Source organism: Arctopsyche grandis, chromosome 5 (assembly GCF_051622035.1).
Source record: "Arctopsyche grandis isolate Sample6627 chromosome 5, ASM5162203v2, whole genome shotgun sequence".
In the NCBI taxonomy this organism is placed as follows: Eukaryota; Metazoa; Arthropoda; class Insecta; order Trichoptera; family Hydropsychidae; genus Arctopsyche; species Arctopsyche grandis.
Genome location: NC_135359.1, coordinates 32314149 through 32329413, shown reverse-complemented (window position 1 = coordinate 32329413; position 15265 = coordinate 32314149). Strand labels below are relative to the sequence as shown.

Here is a 15265-nt window from a genome sequence, read left to right as displayed (position 1 = left end):
ATTTTACTGACAATTCTTAAGCGTTGCTATTTCAGCCAAATCAAAAAGTATACCTGTTGCAGTAGACACGGTGGCGGATCGTACAAATACTTCATCATGTACTCCAACAGCAGTAGGAGTCGGCTCATCAACATCAACTGATGGGGCAACACTTGACCAGCTCGTCTACGATCGGCAACACCCAACGAACTAGTCACCTATAAAACCAAACATAAATTTAGATTGAAAAAATACTCCACAATTTGAACTCACCACTAAAACGATAAATACACACCTTGATAATAGCATTAGCCGTCATCAACAAAACTGACTTCTTCTGCATGAGGTTCAACGAGTGGAACAAATATATCAAGAGCTGAGCGTGCTCAACGTTCATATCTGAAACAACCCAGCACATTACAAACACATCATAAAAATTATATATGTAGTTCAAAATTGACTTTAAACACCTTCATATTCGTAGTCTTGCGAAGGTTGCGGTTGGAGACACCACTCGACGATAGTATTGATACTTTTAGTCCACAACGCCAAAATAGTCCCCTCGCGTTCTGTAACCGGCTTATTAAGAATCACTGATCCCATCAATTTAAGCACACGACATCCAATCTAAAGAACAAACCAATATATATCAAATACATATAATAAAATATGAAATTTCAGTACAAGTAGTTTCAAATTAAATTAAATTAAATATTACTTGTAATGGAACAGTTCCCGTTTGTTCTCCTGGAGAAGGCGGCAAAGCGTCTAGTTGTTCCAACAGCATTTGCCTTTGATCGATAAACTGCAGTGAGCTCATCATCGAATGAAGATAGCGCGAAAGCACAGCACTGAATTCTCCATATATGGCTCCCAATCGAGCTCCAAAGCACGGTAATATCGTACCTGAAACATTTAAAATTGAAATTAAATAAGGTGAGATACGTTTTTACCAGCCTCTTCTTACTTCACTTACTGAAGCGTAAACTTTGTAAAAAAATCCATATATCTTATATTTGGTTTTTAACGTGTATGGTGTATAGTACAGAATGTTTGTGTACTGCCTAGCTAGTAACCATATATGAGACAATTGCCCTATGGCAAAAAGACGTACATTAAACATGATCTAATCCATGTGCATCATTTGGAACTCTTTGCATCCTGATCATACATATTAACCGTTTGCCCGCGGCCGTCTTCTATGGAAGCTTTGGGTGACAAGTCTGTAGCGCGGCTGTCTTCCATAGAATTTCTGAACTTTGCACGGGATTTTGAGGCTTATATGCGCCTATTTCAACTGTTTTAAGGTTCAAAATTGGTTGAATATATTACTGAGTTGAATGCCATCTATTCAATTTGCTTAAAATAAATATATAACAGTCAAAAATTAGTTTTTTGTGGAACCATACTGAAACCTCGTTTATGTGATGTCACATCTTCATACAATTATGAAGAATGATTATTTGACAATTAATCCAAAACTACGAGATATATTATGTATTTTATTGTTTAAAATAATACTTTGTGTTAATTAACATATCTGGTTACTTGAGTAAATATTAAAATCTTTATTAAAGGTCGAAAACTCGATTGCCAAATTCGCGAAAAAGGTGCCGCGTACAGGGCTTGTTCGCTATATTTATTGCCGCGGGCAAAGGGTTAAGAACAAAACAAATATAAGCCCACTTTAGAGGTGAATGAAGTCAACCAATAAAGCCCTCTATATGAGGCCACCACCAAACTAAATAGAAAATACCTGTATCAGTTCTGGCCGTCTCCCTGTCCAAATCCCTGATCACAACTGACAGCAAAACGATTGGCGTCTCTTGCAGCTGCCGTGCCAAAATGCCAAGATACGGTCCACAAGTTACGACTTCACTGTCCAACAAAGAAAACACTTCCGTCGCCAGGTTTATGTAAGAGTACGGCTCGGCCTTATCTGGCACCAAACCTGACCCTCCATTACGTGACGAATCCTGACCATCAGCAGCATTGCCAGCGGCCGAAGCGCAATTATCACTTCCATCCGGAGCCACCAATGTCGATTCGAACCACAAACCGAGCAACGGCTCGCTATCCTCTATTGAATGTGTGAAAACAATTATTTGAATCTGATATTATTGAATATTATATGCAATTAATACGTATTAAAATACGAACCATCATCGGTTTCAGAATCTTCCGAGCACATAATCATATCTTGATAGTAGACGGTGGAATCGGAACGATCCGCGTCCTGTTCGTGCTGCTTTTGAACAACGGCTCTTTTCAAACCGGTAGCTTTACGGTAACAAGCGGCTCCAAATACCACCAACATCTACAAAACACATTTATTATGCGAAACGCGCTTTTTGTACTCTTGGGCAAAATATTAAACAAAAAAAACCATCCGAGACCTGATGAAGCGGTATACACGATGTAAGCTTGGCAACTCTCTGCCCAGCGGTATGAGGACACATGGGATCCAGTGTGGCAGGGTTCAATTTCGCCACAGCAGGTTCCGTCTCCATCTGCGCCTCCATTCTAGCATCCGACAAGAGGGTCTTGATGCCGCTGAGACACCTTCCACCGAGCGCGACCCACATCACGTGCATGCCTTGAATGCTATTAGAAAAAAGCTTACTTTTAAAAAAATACATTCCACAACGCAAATCAAACATTACATACAAAACGATGAATCATACATTTTGCATATATTGTACGACTTGTGCGAAGTCTTGGCCGGGCTTTTGGCAGTCATTGCTTGCTGCGACGATGCCTGAGCACCGCCACCGCCGCCCATCAATATCTGATACAAGCCGCCCAAAATGATCCACGTTCCCATCATAATGTGGTTTTTATAGACCTGCAAAGAAACTATGTGAGCTCTACGTACGATAAAATTATTTACAGAAATCGTGTAAAATTTTTATTTACGTATCCACCGGCCCACGTCGAATTCATAAGAGTTTCACCGATCAAATTGAACAGACCGATGGCGCTGGACACTAACGTTGCTGACGAATTTTCATCTTCATCTTTCAAATGTACGGATGCCTGAAATAGAATATTACCATTAAAAACTATTGTAACATGGAAGAGTGTATCCACTGTCTAAGTACATTTTTGGGTGAACAATAGGCTAACGGGACTCAGTAAGTGCCCGAACAAAGGATACGCTGGGGTTCTCACAGAATGGGGCGAGTACAGGTGGACCTAGGTGCCTAGACAATAGACACGCCAACAGATCTGGGATGCTATACTGGGCAACTTGTCCTTTATAAGGAAGTACACACGGTAGTTCAAGTACTCTAGAGTGAGCGGTGGTTTAGTGTGGACCTCCCAAATCATTGAATACATGCTGTAAAGCGACATTGGCCTTTCATTCGGATCCTGAACCCACCCCTACACAACACTAGCAAATAAAGTGGTATTAGAGTGCAGCAGAAACAATAAAAGGCGATGAACTCGAACGATCCAGGAGTCAAAGGCTTACATCTGAGAGGAATATTTCTGAGATTTGCAGCAGAATGCTATCCTATTTAGTTCGCTTTTATTGAATATTTTTCAAATAAAGTGCTCATTAAACTGCATATTTGTTTCTGATCCTAACTTACATATATTATAAAAGATAAAGTAAAAACCTGAATAGTAGCACAGAGTAACCAAGCCGAGCTGATGTCACTCATTAGAATGATTCTTGAAGACGTTAACGGCTCAAAGCAAGGCAGAGACAAAGCCATTTGGCAAACATTTGCCTCCACTAATAGCAAGTTGACGCTGAAAAAGAAATGAATAAAATAAGCACATATATAAGAAAATTTCTATATTATATTACGTCAAATATAACATACAGGGTATTATCGGCTGCATGATGGTATTGGCACATTGTCGAAGTGCTGCTCTCGCGTACGGCTTTGACTCTAGTTAAATAACGTTGAAGACATGGAAGGTTTCGGCACAAGTCCAAAAGTACGCCACCAGCTCGTACATGACTCAGTAAATACGTCACCGTTTCAGTCATCCATTTCTATGAGACAAAAATAATTGCATTATTATCAACAAGGCCTCATCAACACGCTTTCATTCTTCTGTTCTGAACAACACTCAGCTATCTAAAATCTTACATTGTCCAAACCAACTAGCTTGTGTTTTTTCTATATACACTCTTAGGTACCATTCAAGCACTTTCTACCTTTCATTCATATTTATCTCTAATGCCATTTCAATCTATTCATTCACTCCACTATGTCGGCTACTCTAGTCATACCTCTCATCCATATAATTCATTTCCTGTCTCTCCTTGTTATTCAGAGCATACAATGTTCCAACTATAAAAAAATTTCAATTTAAAATCGCACAATACTAAACTACATAATTTACCAAGCTATTATTTGGGTCATTTACCGTTAAGAGACTCCTTAGTACATATGGATGTATGTACATATATAGTGTAATATAAAAAAAAAGTTGGAACATAATTCGGATACACTTAAAACTTTTACGATTTAACCCTTTGAATGCCGACGTCTATTCTGTTGAAAGCTCACCATGCTGGAAAATTTGCCAACATTTCCAACTAAAATTATTTAGAAATTCAATAGAAAGCAGATATAAAAATTGAAGCTAATCCAAACAAACACTAGATAACTACCGCTGAGGATTTCGAGTTTTGTAAAAGTGTGTTTAGACTATCTAATATATCTTGCAACAATATAAAATAAACAAAAGAAGTCTATACTAAATGTATTTTTCCAAAACTAGTTCCATCTTCTTCATTGTTGTTAAAATGTAATGCTCACAATCTAAATGCCAAGCCATAATCTAAAATACTCAGCAGTTAAGGATTTCCATCGAGAAATTGTGCCATGGTTATAAATTCAGAAATTCCGGTGTAAACCAGTCTTTATAAACATTGACACGAATTACACGACCCATGTTCAATGCATTTTTTTTTTTCTATACCTAGAAAGGCTTGGCGGGTAGTATTCTTGTTTATTTTTTACATACTCAAAAAACAACGGCTATCAGCGTATTTTAAGCTCATTGACTTGTTGGCAATACGCCGATCCGCGTTGGTCAGCATTCAAAGGGTTAAATCATGTCATATACTATATGACAATGCATACTTTGCTGTCTAAAATTTGCGTATGTGTGGCCGGAGTCGGAGTAGCTGTGACCGACTCGACGACGACATTATCTGTCGGAGCTGCAATCACTGATATAGAGTCCGAAGTGGCAGCGTTGGCATTTTGTGTCGCCACTCCGAGGAGTGATATGGCCGAAGGAAACACCCGGAGAGGTCCAGTGAGAATATCTCCGAGGCAGTCGGACCTGCGTTGTGATTTTTCGGTTTGCGAAGTCGACAACTGTCCACTTTTAGTAGTGTCCGGAGCTGAAAAAAATCGTTTTTAGATAAAACTCTAAGGAAAAAATTCCAAATTAAATCGAATCCTCACTAGTACTCGAAGGCATTGAATTCTTCAAAATCGTCGCGATGGACAAATAGTTTGACTGTGACAACTGATTTGTATCGATGTCGCACATTTCGACGAGTGGCGATAGTAACTGAAAATAAATAACAACGGCGTCAGTATTTATCACACAAATTGAGACAACATCTCGCAAAATTAGTGATATGCCTCACTTGAACAATGGAAAACGTAGGAGTGGTTGAGCCATCGGAATGGCTGCTGGTATCCTCGGATATCTTCTTGACAATATGTGCTATGATGACTCTACAAGCATAGCGCGTCACGGGTAAATTTTCTGGACTTACTGTAATGATAAAAGAAGAATGAAGTTAAATTTTAATAAAAAATGTTATGATTTTCAATCAATTTGTATACTGATATTTGAAACGTACTCAAAGATATGTTCGTGGTGATGCAATGAGCTGACAGTATTGCCAATGAAGTATAGAAGGAGTCGGTAGTCTCATCGCATTTTTGGAATTCATTCTCACTGTAAGTAATAAAAATGTAATAATATTATTAAATTAGTATTTAACTTTGTTTATACTGTATTAGATTAGTCTGAATATACCAATATTATCATATCATATATATAATATCGCTATTCTGTATGTCTGTGTAAGATTACGCTCGCCGTGCTATAATAGTGGTTTCTATTCGACATACATATGTACGTCACTGCCAACAAAACGTACGATATAATAACAAAAAAAATACTTCTATATATACTATTTGCTACCAATGTTTTTTCTTGGCTAATAGACGACGCTAAGTCTTTATTGGTGTTTTATATTGTTTATATGTAGGAAGGTAGGTAGTTTTTACAATTTTCTTCATATTAAACAATTAAATATAAATATTAAATATTAAATTAAATATATTTAAAAGGTATTAATGAATGAATGAATGATATGAATGAAAGAATGTTGAAAGTTCATCAATTTTTATTAAATCTGAAAACATGGAAAACTTTGAAAGTAAACATGTCTTTTCAAAAAGACGTTCTGATTATTTAGTATACACAATTGTGTCAATTGATACGACCATAAGGAGTTGGAGTGATTAAATTAAAGCCGCCACAAGATGTTCTCTGGTAATGGTTATTTATAGAGTTGAATCACGAAATGATATACGATTCAAAGAGAGAAAGACCTAGCTAGTTCATATTTAAGCAATCAATTCAAAGTTTGAAACTGAAAATATCAGTGAATTGAATTATTATGAGTGGATGATATTTTTTCGTGTTTGGAATAAAAATTTACAATTGCACAAATATGTATTTCGATATAATTGTTGCATGCACAATACTCGGTGGAAAATTGAAAGGAAAAATTGTTCAATATAAGAAAGTTGAAAGTGGCAACACTGAAAAAGTCATATCTGAAAGATTCCCTTCACAATGCAACTGATTAGATTGACATTTGAAAGGATGAGTCAGAGAGGCAGAGAACAGTCTACGTCGCAATAGGAATGATGAGTGATGAATGATGAGTGATGTGAAGGAAGCGAAGGACGAATACCTGTCTGCGAGGCGCACCACCAGCTTCAGCAAAACTGGAGCTGTCACGTCGGGCGCTCCGGGAAGCAGCAGCCCCAGAAGCCCCGACCAGCACTCGCCCCCGCCGCCGCCCCCACCCGCGCCCCCTCCCGCGCCCCCTCCAGCGGAGCCTGCGCCCCCGCCCCCGCCTCCCCCGCTATCCGGCTTAGAGCCGCGGGAAGACATCACAGATCGACTTTTTGCGCTCGCCAGCTGACTCCACGGCCGGCAAGTCTACGCCAATGTTGCCATGTCATTCTACCAAAATAGAATTTCACGCAATGTGAACACACTGAAAAATTAGACAAGATACTAGTGTAAATAGATTTTAGTGACTTTATGACCAGTAATCACCGAACTATATATATATACATATATATTGGGTTTACGTGACGAGACAGAATGTTAAATTACAGAAAACACAAATATCGGAAGGCAAAGATCGAAAATCGAAAGATCTTAAGTCGAAAGATCAAAAAAAAAATGGTGCATGGTAAACGGTACATACTCACTTAATTTGCGCGAGCAGGATACAACAGGAACAAGAGGGACATGCTTTTCCTCCCGTATTCTGCGCGCGCACATTAATACGGGAGGAAAAGCCTGTTCCTCTTGTTCCTGTTGTATCCTGCTCGCGCAAATTAAGCGAGTATGTACCGTTTACCATGCACCCTTTATTTTTGATGTTTCGATTTTCGATCTTTACCTTCCGATATTTGTGTTTTCTGTAATTTAACATTCTGTATCGTCACGGAGACCGATATATATTGTGCTTCTTTACCCTTAATTTTAATTCTAGGTGCGCCATTGTTACAACTCATGTTACTTAATATGTATCCCGAAATATGTAGCAACCGTACTCATAGCTGTGAATTGTGTGCAATTGAGACAAACTGTCATGAAAAATAAAAAAATAAGAGGCCTTTTTCTTAGCCCGACTTTACACGGGAAGGATGGATTAGACCAGCAACGTGCCTGCGCAGGGTACTATATGCTGTGTTGTATGGGTGGGTATTCACTGTTTCAGACGTCTCGGATGATCCACAACCGGTGTATTCATCTGGGACGTCTGAAACGGTGCATAACCACCCATACAACATAGCATCTAGTGACCAGCGCAGACACGGTGCCGATCTAATCCATCCTTCCCGTGTAAAGCCGGGCTTATGGTTTTATAGTAGTTTTTCATGTCAAATAGTGTTTAACGCAGTGGAATGTAGACTTTGGCATTATTTTATTTTTTATATTGAGTCTGTAGAATTCTGAGGATTTTTTTTAATTTCATAGGCCATAGTTGCAATTTGATTTTGGGAGCCCTCTCACCGTTCTCAAAGAAATAGTGCCAATTTTTTTTTCATAAATTCAAAGATATTGTAGCGTGAACGTGAAGATCGAAATGAAAGACACAATGTGGTAGAGGTGGTTGGATGTTAATCCGTCGACTAGCTCTGAATAAAGCACGGAACAAATCCACCGAATATTTATGCACAGAATGTACTCTCAGTACAGAGAGATCATTTTTAGTTGGACGCAAGACCTTATTAGTTATTGTATACGACTTTTTTGGGGCGAACGCGCAATCAAGCAATCGGTGCTGGAAAGCCAGTGGTCAACGAGCACCAATTACCTAATCTCTACTTTACAATATTGTAACGTAAAAGACGTATACAGGTCTGTTCATACCTATCCAGCACGACCCGTATCCTGCAGGTGTCATGCAAGTGCGGATTGTATTATTTGGTACATTCTATATGGACTCGTATGAATGCGTAAATGCGCATGCGCGAATGGAGTATGAACACGTCCATAGAATGTACCAAAGAATACTATCCGCACTTGCATGACACCTGCAGGATACGGGTCGTGCTAAATAGGTATGAACAGACCTTACAACAACCAATAAAGTCTCGCGACTCGTCGACCGATGATCTCTTTGAGCGGTGAGTACCACTTGTGTGAACAGCCATAAACCACCTCTACCACACTAACTGCGTCAATATCAATCAATCTTGGTTGTGTTATAATAAGTGAGAAGTGGAACGAGAAAGGTACTTTAGAGGGGGACTTTCATAGAACTACCAATCAATGTTTTTTATATGTATACATCTCTACTTGCAGCGAACTATCTGAGCTCGAATTTTTAAATATGTATGCACTCGAAGAACGAAACAGTTCTTCGCCAAACACTTCCCAGTTCCAAGCTCCGGTAATTCGCCGCAAATAGAGACGTAGCTTTACAGGAAAAACTTTTGAATGATCTATATTTAGTGAATGAAGAAGAGCCATGAGGCACTTTCTAGGTTTTCCTTCGCCTCATGAAAGATAAGCATATGGCTGTAAAGCACGTTTAATTTGGACGAGTTCTAGAGAAGAACTCATACTTTTGACGTTTCATACTTTTGACACACAGTACAGTCAGTTGTTTAGCTGTTTGCGCGATGGAGTGCAGGCTTTGCCTTTTTTCTGCACCAATGGAAAGTTCTGTCTCCTTATTTGCCAATCCTCATGCACTGGTGCAACGTATTTGGGCCTGCTGTCGACTGCGGGTCAGTTGTGTGTCAGTGACAGTTACTTATAACTTCTTGAACTCTGATCTTTCTATACCATTAAATATCTTTCTTATTTGTAGGTTAAAATAGGTGACAGATTTCCGGATACGGTGTGTTTTTCGTGTGTCAATAATTTAGAATCTTTCACCAGTTTTCGAAACGTTTGTCTTCAAAGTGACAAGACGTCCAAGCTGAGATTAGATGAACATTTCGATGTCAAGACAGAAGAAGTTTTACTGGAAGATTTATCGTGGGAGAATGACTCGGGTGCTAATTCATCACCAAATGTTTATAATTCCCCTGTCAATGACGTGACAAATGAAAGGAACTCGAGCGCCTCAAAACGAAGCGATTTTAAACAAAACATCCACTCAATTGAAAATTTCAATTCACCGGTAATTTGACCTCTCAACATATTTTTAAAATATTGCACACATTTAAAATTGTATCGTATCCAATTTATTTTCCAGGTATGTGGAGAAAAATGGTTTCTAGAAAATTATAGAACAGAATCAAAAGATAATACAAAAATTTCCCTGAAGGAACCTAATCACGAGTCTAAATTACGACTGCATCAAAATAATAGTCCAATATTCAAATGTGAATTTTGTTATAAATCGTTCACTCTTAAATTTAAACTTGTGAAACACATGAGATCTCACACTGTAGAAAAACTGTACAAATGTGATATTTGTTTAAAATCATTTGCTCACCAATCTAAACTTTTTATACATAAGAAATTCCACACTGGGGAAAAACCGTACAAATGTGACGTTTGTTTAAAATCCTTTGCCACAAAATGTATCCTTGTGGGACATTTACGATCTCATACGGGAGAAAAGCCGTACAAATGTGGTATTTGTTTAAAATCGTTTACTCAAAAGTCCAACCTTGCTGGACATAAAAGATTGCACACCGGGGAAAAGCCATATAAATGTAATATTTGCTTAAAATCATTTGCTAAAAAATCTAACCTTGCGGGACATGAAAGATCTCATAGTGGGGAAAAGCCATACCAATGTGATATTTGTTGCAAATCGTTTTCTGGGAAATCCAACCTTGTAAGACACGAAAGATCTCATACTGGAGAGAAGCCACATAAATGTGATATTTGTTTAAAATTATTCGCCCAAAAAAGCCATCTTATTACTCATATGAAATCTCACGCTAAAGTAAACCACAAAAATGTGGCATTTGCTTAAAATAATTTTTTCATACATATGCTAAACCGAATCCGTAAAATTGCCAAAACTTGAATGGGCTGGCGGCAGTGCAAATATTTTTTTCAGAATTTTTATATTATTTTTTTACGGATTTCCCGTTATACGGAACATCTTTTCCAACTAGAGGTGTTTCCAAACTCCAAAATTTGCTGTTTTCGATGTACCCTATTATACGTATTAAAAGATTGTACTGAAATTAAAATATTTATTGAAAAAATATGCTTTATTCAAAATATTTTTTATTAATATTCATACTTATAACAAATTAAAATAGTATTTACTTTAAAATACAAGGAAAATAAATATATTCACATATTAGCTAACATTCACGACATCAATTGTTTTGACCTATGAATGAATAGATTAAAAAATAACTTAAAAATCTAGGGGAAATGACAACATGTATATAATGTTAAAAATATGTAATATTTATTTGACAAAAAAATGGTTTATTGTCCATCCGGTGTAGGATGCCAGTTTGGAAGGAGACACTGAGGTAAAACGCACATGCTGTCCTTTTCACCTCATTTCAACCAATAGCAATTCGCGCTTACAATATTCTACTGTATGTACGTTTTTCCTAAGTCTTCCTACAGTAGACCAAGTATAATCTGAAATATTAAAAAAAATTATGTATTCAACAATTACTTAAAAATACGGGGGAACAGATAATGTGTACATATATAATTTTTACATGACATAAATAAACATTAAAAATCCTAACAATTTTTACAAACAAATTCCCTGCCGAAATGCGCACATCTTTCAAACCGGTGGCCTTTGCGGCATAAAATCTTGGGTTGACGAAGACTCGAAAAATGAACTCGTACCAAAGAATTGAGATTAGGAGTGGGAGTAGACGAATTCATCGGCTCCTCCCATGAATCTCACCTATACGCGTACTTGTCCTAATCTTAACGCTTTGGTAAGAGTTTATTTTTTTCGAGTCTTCATCAACTCGGAGTTTATGCCGTAAGGTGGACCCTTTCCAAACTGGCATCCTTTAGAACATTGATACTTTTTGTATCCCAGGTCAGTACCCACAGAACTTACCGAAAAGTTGGCGACCGCTGATCTAATGATATTTGATTAGTTCCAAAAAACAATGCATACCGGAGCGTTCCTCGCGGGCCGTATGCTAGAAACTCCTAACCTACATGTGTACATATTCAAAATATGCAAATTTTAATTCAAATTTAGGTAAAGCGACTATCAAGCTTTTCGAAACTATCATGTGCTGATTCTGTAGAAATATAGCACAACTTGTACTATACGAAACTAGGTCGAAGATATCACCTATTTCCCTCATCCAACTCAAGCTGTACAAATGACATAGGGCGCGATCACACAGCGAGGGAGCGGTATGCTGTACGCGGGATATTTTTTTTAGATAGTTTTAAACACAAAATGTAGGGTCATATCCGGTATGATACGCCGGATCTTACGGGATCGGAGCGGTCTCGTTGAAATTCTATAGAATTGTTTATACTAACTTGACGGTGATATATACCAATTCGACGACCCTCGGACGACGCTTGACAGTGATCGATAACGGTGTATCCCATATTTGCAAAAAAATATAGCAGAACTTGTCGGAATAATAAGATTATAGAAAATACAAATTACATTAAGGATTTCAAGCTTTTATTGTTTAATAATTCAGTTTTAAACTTAATTAGTAAACAATTAACAAAAATAGACAAACAAGTGTCCGGTTTATAACAACAATTGACTAATATTTCCGGGTAGGTTTAAGCGTCCTGTTCGAACACGAAAGTCAACCTTGGCCGAAGTACATACCTCCGTTCAAACTAGAGCAAAGACTCCATAAACTCGCTCCAGATCAGAGAAATGTTATAATTAGAGGTAGGACCGGAAGCGTACTGTTTATTGTTCAATTATTGTAAATCCTTTGTAAAAAAAGGTTCGGCAAACCTTTAAAAATGCATTTACAACATTTGAAAAATACACAGCCCCCTCAGGGTCCAGGCTTTAGTTATAATAATAGAAGCGCCCTTTCAAATACATTTCTTATTTCAATAACACGCGTTCCGTTTCCATAACTACGCAATATTGTACGCGTATACGTATGCTATTGCCGAATGCTAGCTGTCGCAATGCGCTTTCATATACGATGTCAATTGAATAAAATGTTACTTAAATGATCAATTTACTTATAAAAATGTATCCCGTGTTGTTAATTGTGGGTTTTTGAATGCATCGTGCAATTTTTAACGATGCACTTACCCAGAGAATTTTTTATCGGACATACTTTGACCACCAAGCATCAAATACAACTGATGCTAAAATTATCTAGGAATGTCTGTGAACTTGACAACAATATAACACCTAAAGCCACTTATATTATTATAACATTTCTCTGGCTCCAGATACGCAATCTCGAGTATACAGGAACCCCCACCGAGCTACGCAACTACGCATCAAACGGTTCGGTGATTACTGGTCACAAATTACTCGTCACAAAGTCACTAAAATCTCTATAACGGAACATCTGGCAGCCGAAAAGTCCATCATACTAACGATAACTATCATAGTAACGAGAACTTGAGTGCCAAATATTGTGTATTCGCGATTTTCATGGCAAAAAATGTCTTTGTGACCACCCCAATGTGACGAATAGTCCAATTACCGCATCAAACATAGAACACAAAAGAAGACCTCGACGCCGTAGGAATCTTTCAGAACACGATCTCACCAGCCGAGCTACACGTTGCACAAGCAACACCTATATAAACCAGCGCATCGTCCTCAGATGCCGGTGAGCTGTGGGTGCCAGAGAAATGTAATATTAATAGAAGTGGCTTTAGGTGTTCTTTTGTTGTCAAGTGATATTCTGTCCACGGACAGATCTAAATAGTTTTTGCATCAGTCGTATTTGACGCTTGGTGCTCTACGTGTGTCCGATAAAAACTTGTTTGTTTATATTACTCGCAAGATGGGTAAGCATCGGTAAAAATTGCACAATACATTCAAAAACACACAATAAACAACATGGGATACATTTTTATAAGTAAATTGATCCGATTGTATTCCGTGCGACGTAGCGTATTTATAGAGACGTACCGCGTAAAATTGACAACAATTATTTATTCGTAAGGGCGCCTCTATTCTTATTACATCTCTCTGCTTTTAGGTACCCCGATTACTTGTATATTTGCTCTACATTTTAACGGAAATGCAGAAACTCATATTTTATTGTTAATTTTTTGTTTGTTTGTGTTTTTTAATTTTTCATTTTCATTTATAATTTGTTATTATCCGCTAATAAATAAATAAATAAATTGTAAATAAATCTATATCAAAATAAAACACGTATATTTAACTATCAAAAAGGACTTTTATTTCTGTAGTAATATGTGATGACCACTGAAGTAGAATGGGTAGAAGCGCTCTTAGCTTCCAAAAATGTTGCTACAAAAACTCCGTGCAAACGGAGATTTCGGCTGTTTTGCTCAGTTGATTGTTAAACTCTGTAGCAGTAGGATCTCTTTGAAATAGGCTCTACTAGTGAAATTGTGTGGTAGTATTAGTTCGACAAAGTCCGAACATCTGTATGTGCCCGTGCGTCCCTGAACGTCAAGGGACGATAAGGGACGATCACTTCCACGAATTTTTTTTCCTCACTCTTTTGTCTCTCTTCGATGGCTCGCTTTTAAGCGATACTTTTGTTAGGAATGACTATTCTATACATTATACTTCAATGGTGATGACCCTGATTATATTCCGAGTGTAGTAGCATGCGCGAATTGCGTAGTAATGGAAACGGTAAACATGTTGAAACAAGAATTTCTTTCAAAGGGCGCTTCTATTAATATAACATTTCTCTGTCGCATCATCCTCAGATGCTGGTGAGCTGTGGGTGCTCGACTATGGTTCAGTTCCGACGAAGCAACTACCCACTTCGCCGTACATACAAATACACCTTGTATTAATCGAGCAATAAAGATGTAAGACAGGGAAGGTATGTTGACCGTATCCCGGTCTAACGAAACACGTGTTGTGTAGTTTGAAAGAGGATCGTTTATATGCGTTCAATTGGTACAATGGTTATTGTATGTACGAAGAGGTTTCTTCGGAGAAGTGATCTGTTTGAACTCCAGAGGCTCACTCTGCCGGTGGAGGTTGCTGCGTTGCTTTAAAAAAGGTTTTGGGTTGAAGTGTGTCGTGTGCACATCTTTTGTTATTGGTACTCGCGCTGCCCTAGTTATGCTGCGAGCGTGGTTTTATGGGTTCATACGCCTGGACGTAGTTCGTGGTTTTTATGGGTTCAGTGAGTTCTTCCTTTGTTTCCAAGACACGTGTATAGAAACACGTTTCGACCTTTTGACGAGGCGAGCGTGTGCCATGCGTTAATGACTTTCCTGGATATGTGTCGCAGTGACCTGATGAGATCATTTCAGTTGTACTATATGCCTACAAAGATCCTCTTCAAAACTCAACTGAGTTTCCATAGGCCGGGATACGGTCGAAACCAATTGCAACAAACTTCGCTACAAATTCCGC

At 38.0% G+C, this 15265-nt stretch overlaps 2 protein-coding genes across 2 annotated transcripts in view; one reads left to right on the top strand and one right to left on the bottom strand.

Moving 5' to 3' along the window:
- The window catches only part of poe (E3 ubiquitin-protein ligase-like protein poe), a 38146-nt gene extending 31071 nt beyond the window's left edge, over positions 1-7075 (bottom strand). Inside the window, exons 1-16 of the mRNA XM_077431127.1 lie at positions 6953-7075; positions 5825-5922; positions 5606-5736; positions 5418-5526; positions 5088-5353; positions 3813-3988; positions 3603-3738; positions 2896-3015; positions 2664-2824; positions 2376-2583; positions 2140-2296; positions 1736-2059; positions 698-885; positions 450-606; positions 275-378; positions 54-197 (exon numbers count right to left, since the gene is read on the bottom strand). Of these exons, the coding sequence (XP_077287253.1) occupies positions 54-197; positions 275-378; positions 450-606; positions 698-885; positions 1736-2059; positions 2140-2296; positions 2376-2583; positions 2664-2824; positions 2896-3015; positions 3603-3738; positions 3813-3988; positions 5088-5353; positions 5418-5505 (2229 nt within the window). The 5' untranslated portion in view covers positions 5506-5526; positions 5606-5736; positions 5825-5922; positions 6953-7075. The remainder of the gene's footprint in view (positions 1-53; positions 198-274; positions 379-449; positions 607-697; positions 886-1735; positions 2060-2139; positions 2297-2375; positions 2584-2663; positions 2825-2895; positions 3016-3602; positions 3739-3812; positions 3989-5087; positions 5354-5417; positions 5527-5605; positions 5737-5824; positions 5923-6952) is intronic.
- Positions 7076-9312: 2237 nt separating this feature from the next.
- On the top strand, positions 9313-11362 carry LOC143911650 (uncharacterized). The gene is made up of 3 exons (XM_077430630.1): positions 9313-9515; positions 9599-9913; positions 9989-11362. The coding sequence occupies exons 1-3, from the start codon at positions 9408-9410 to the stop codon at positions 10718-10720; spliced, it is 1155 nt and encodes a 384-aa protein (XP_077286756.1). The 5' UTR covers positions 9313-9407; the 3' UTR covers positions 10721-11362.
- Positions 11363-15265: the final 3903 nt, after the last annotated feature.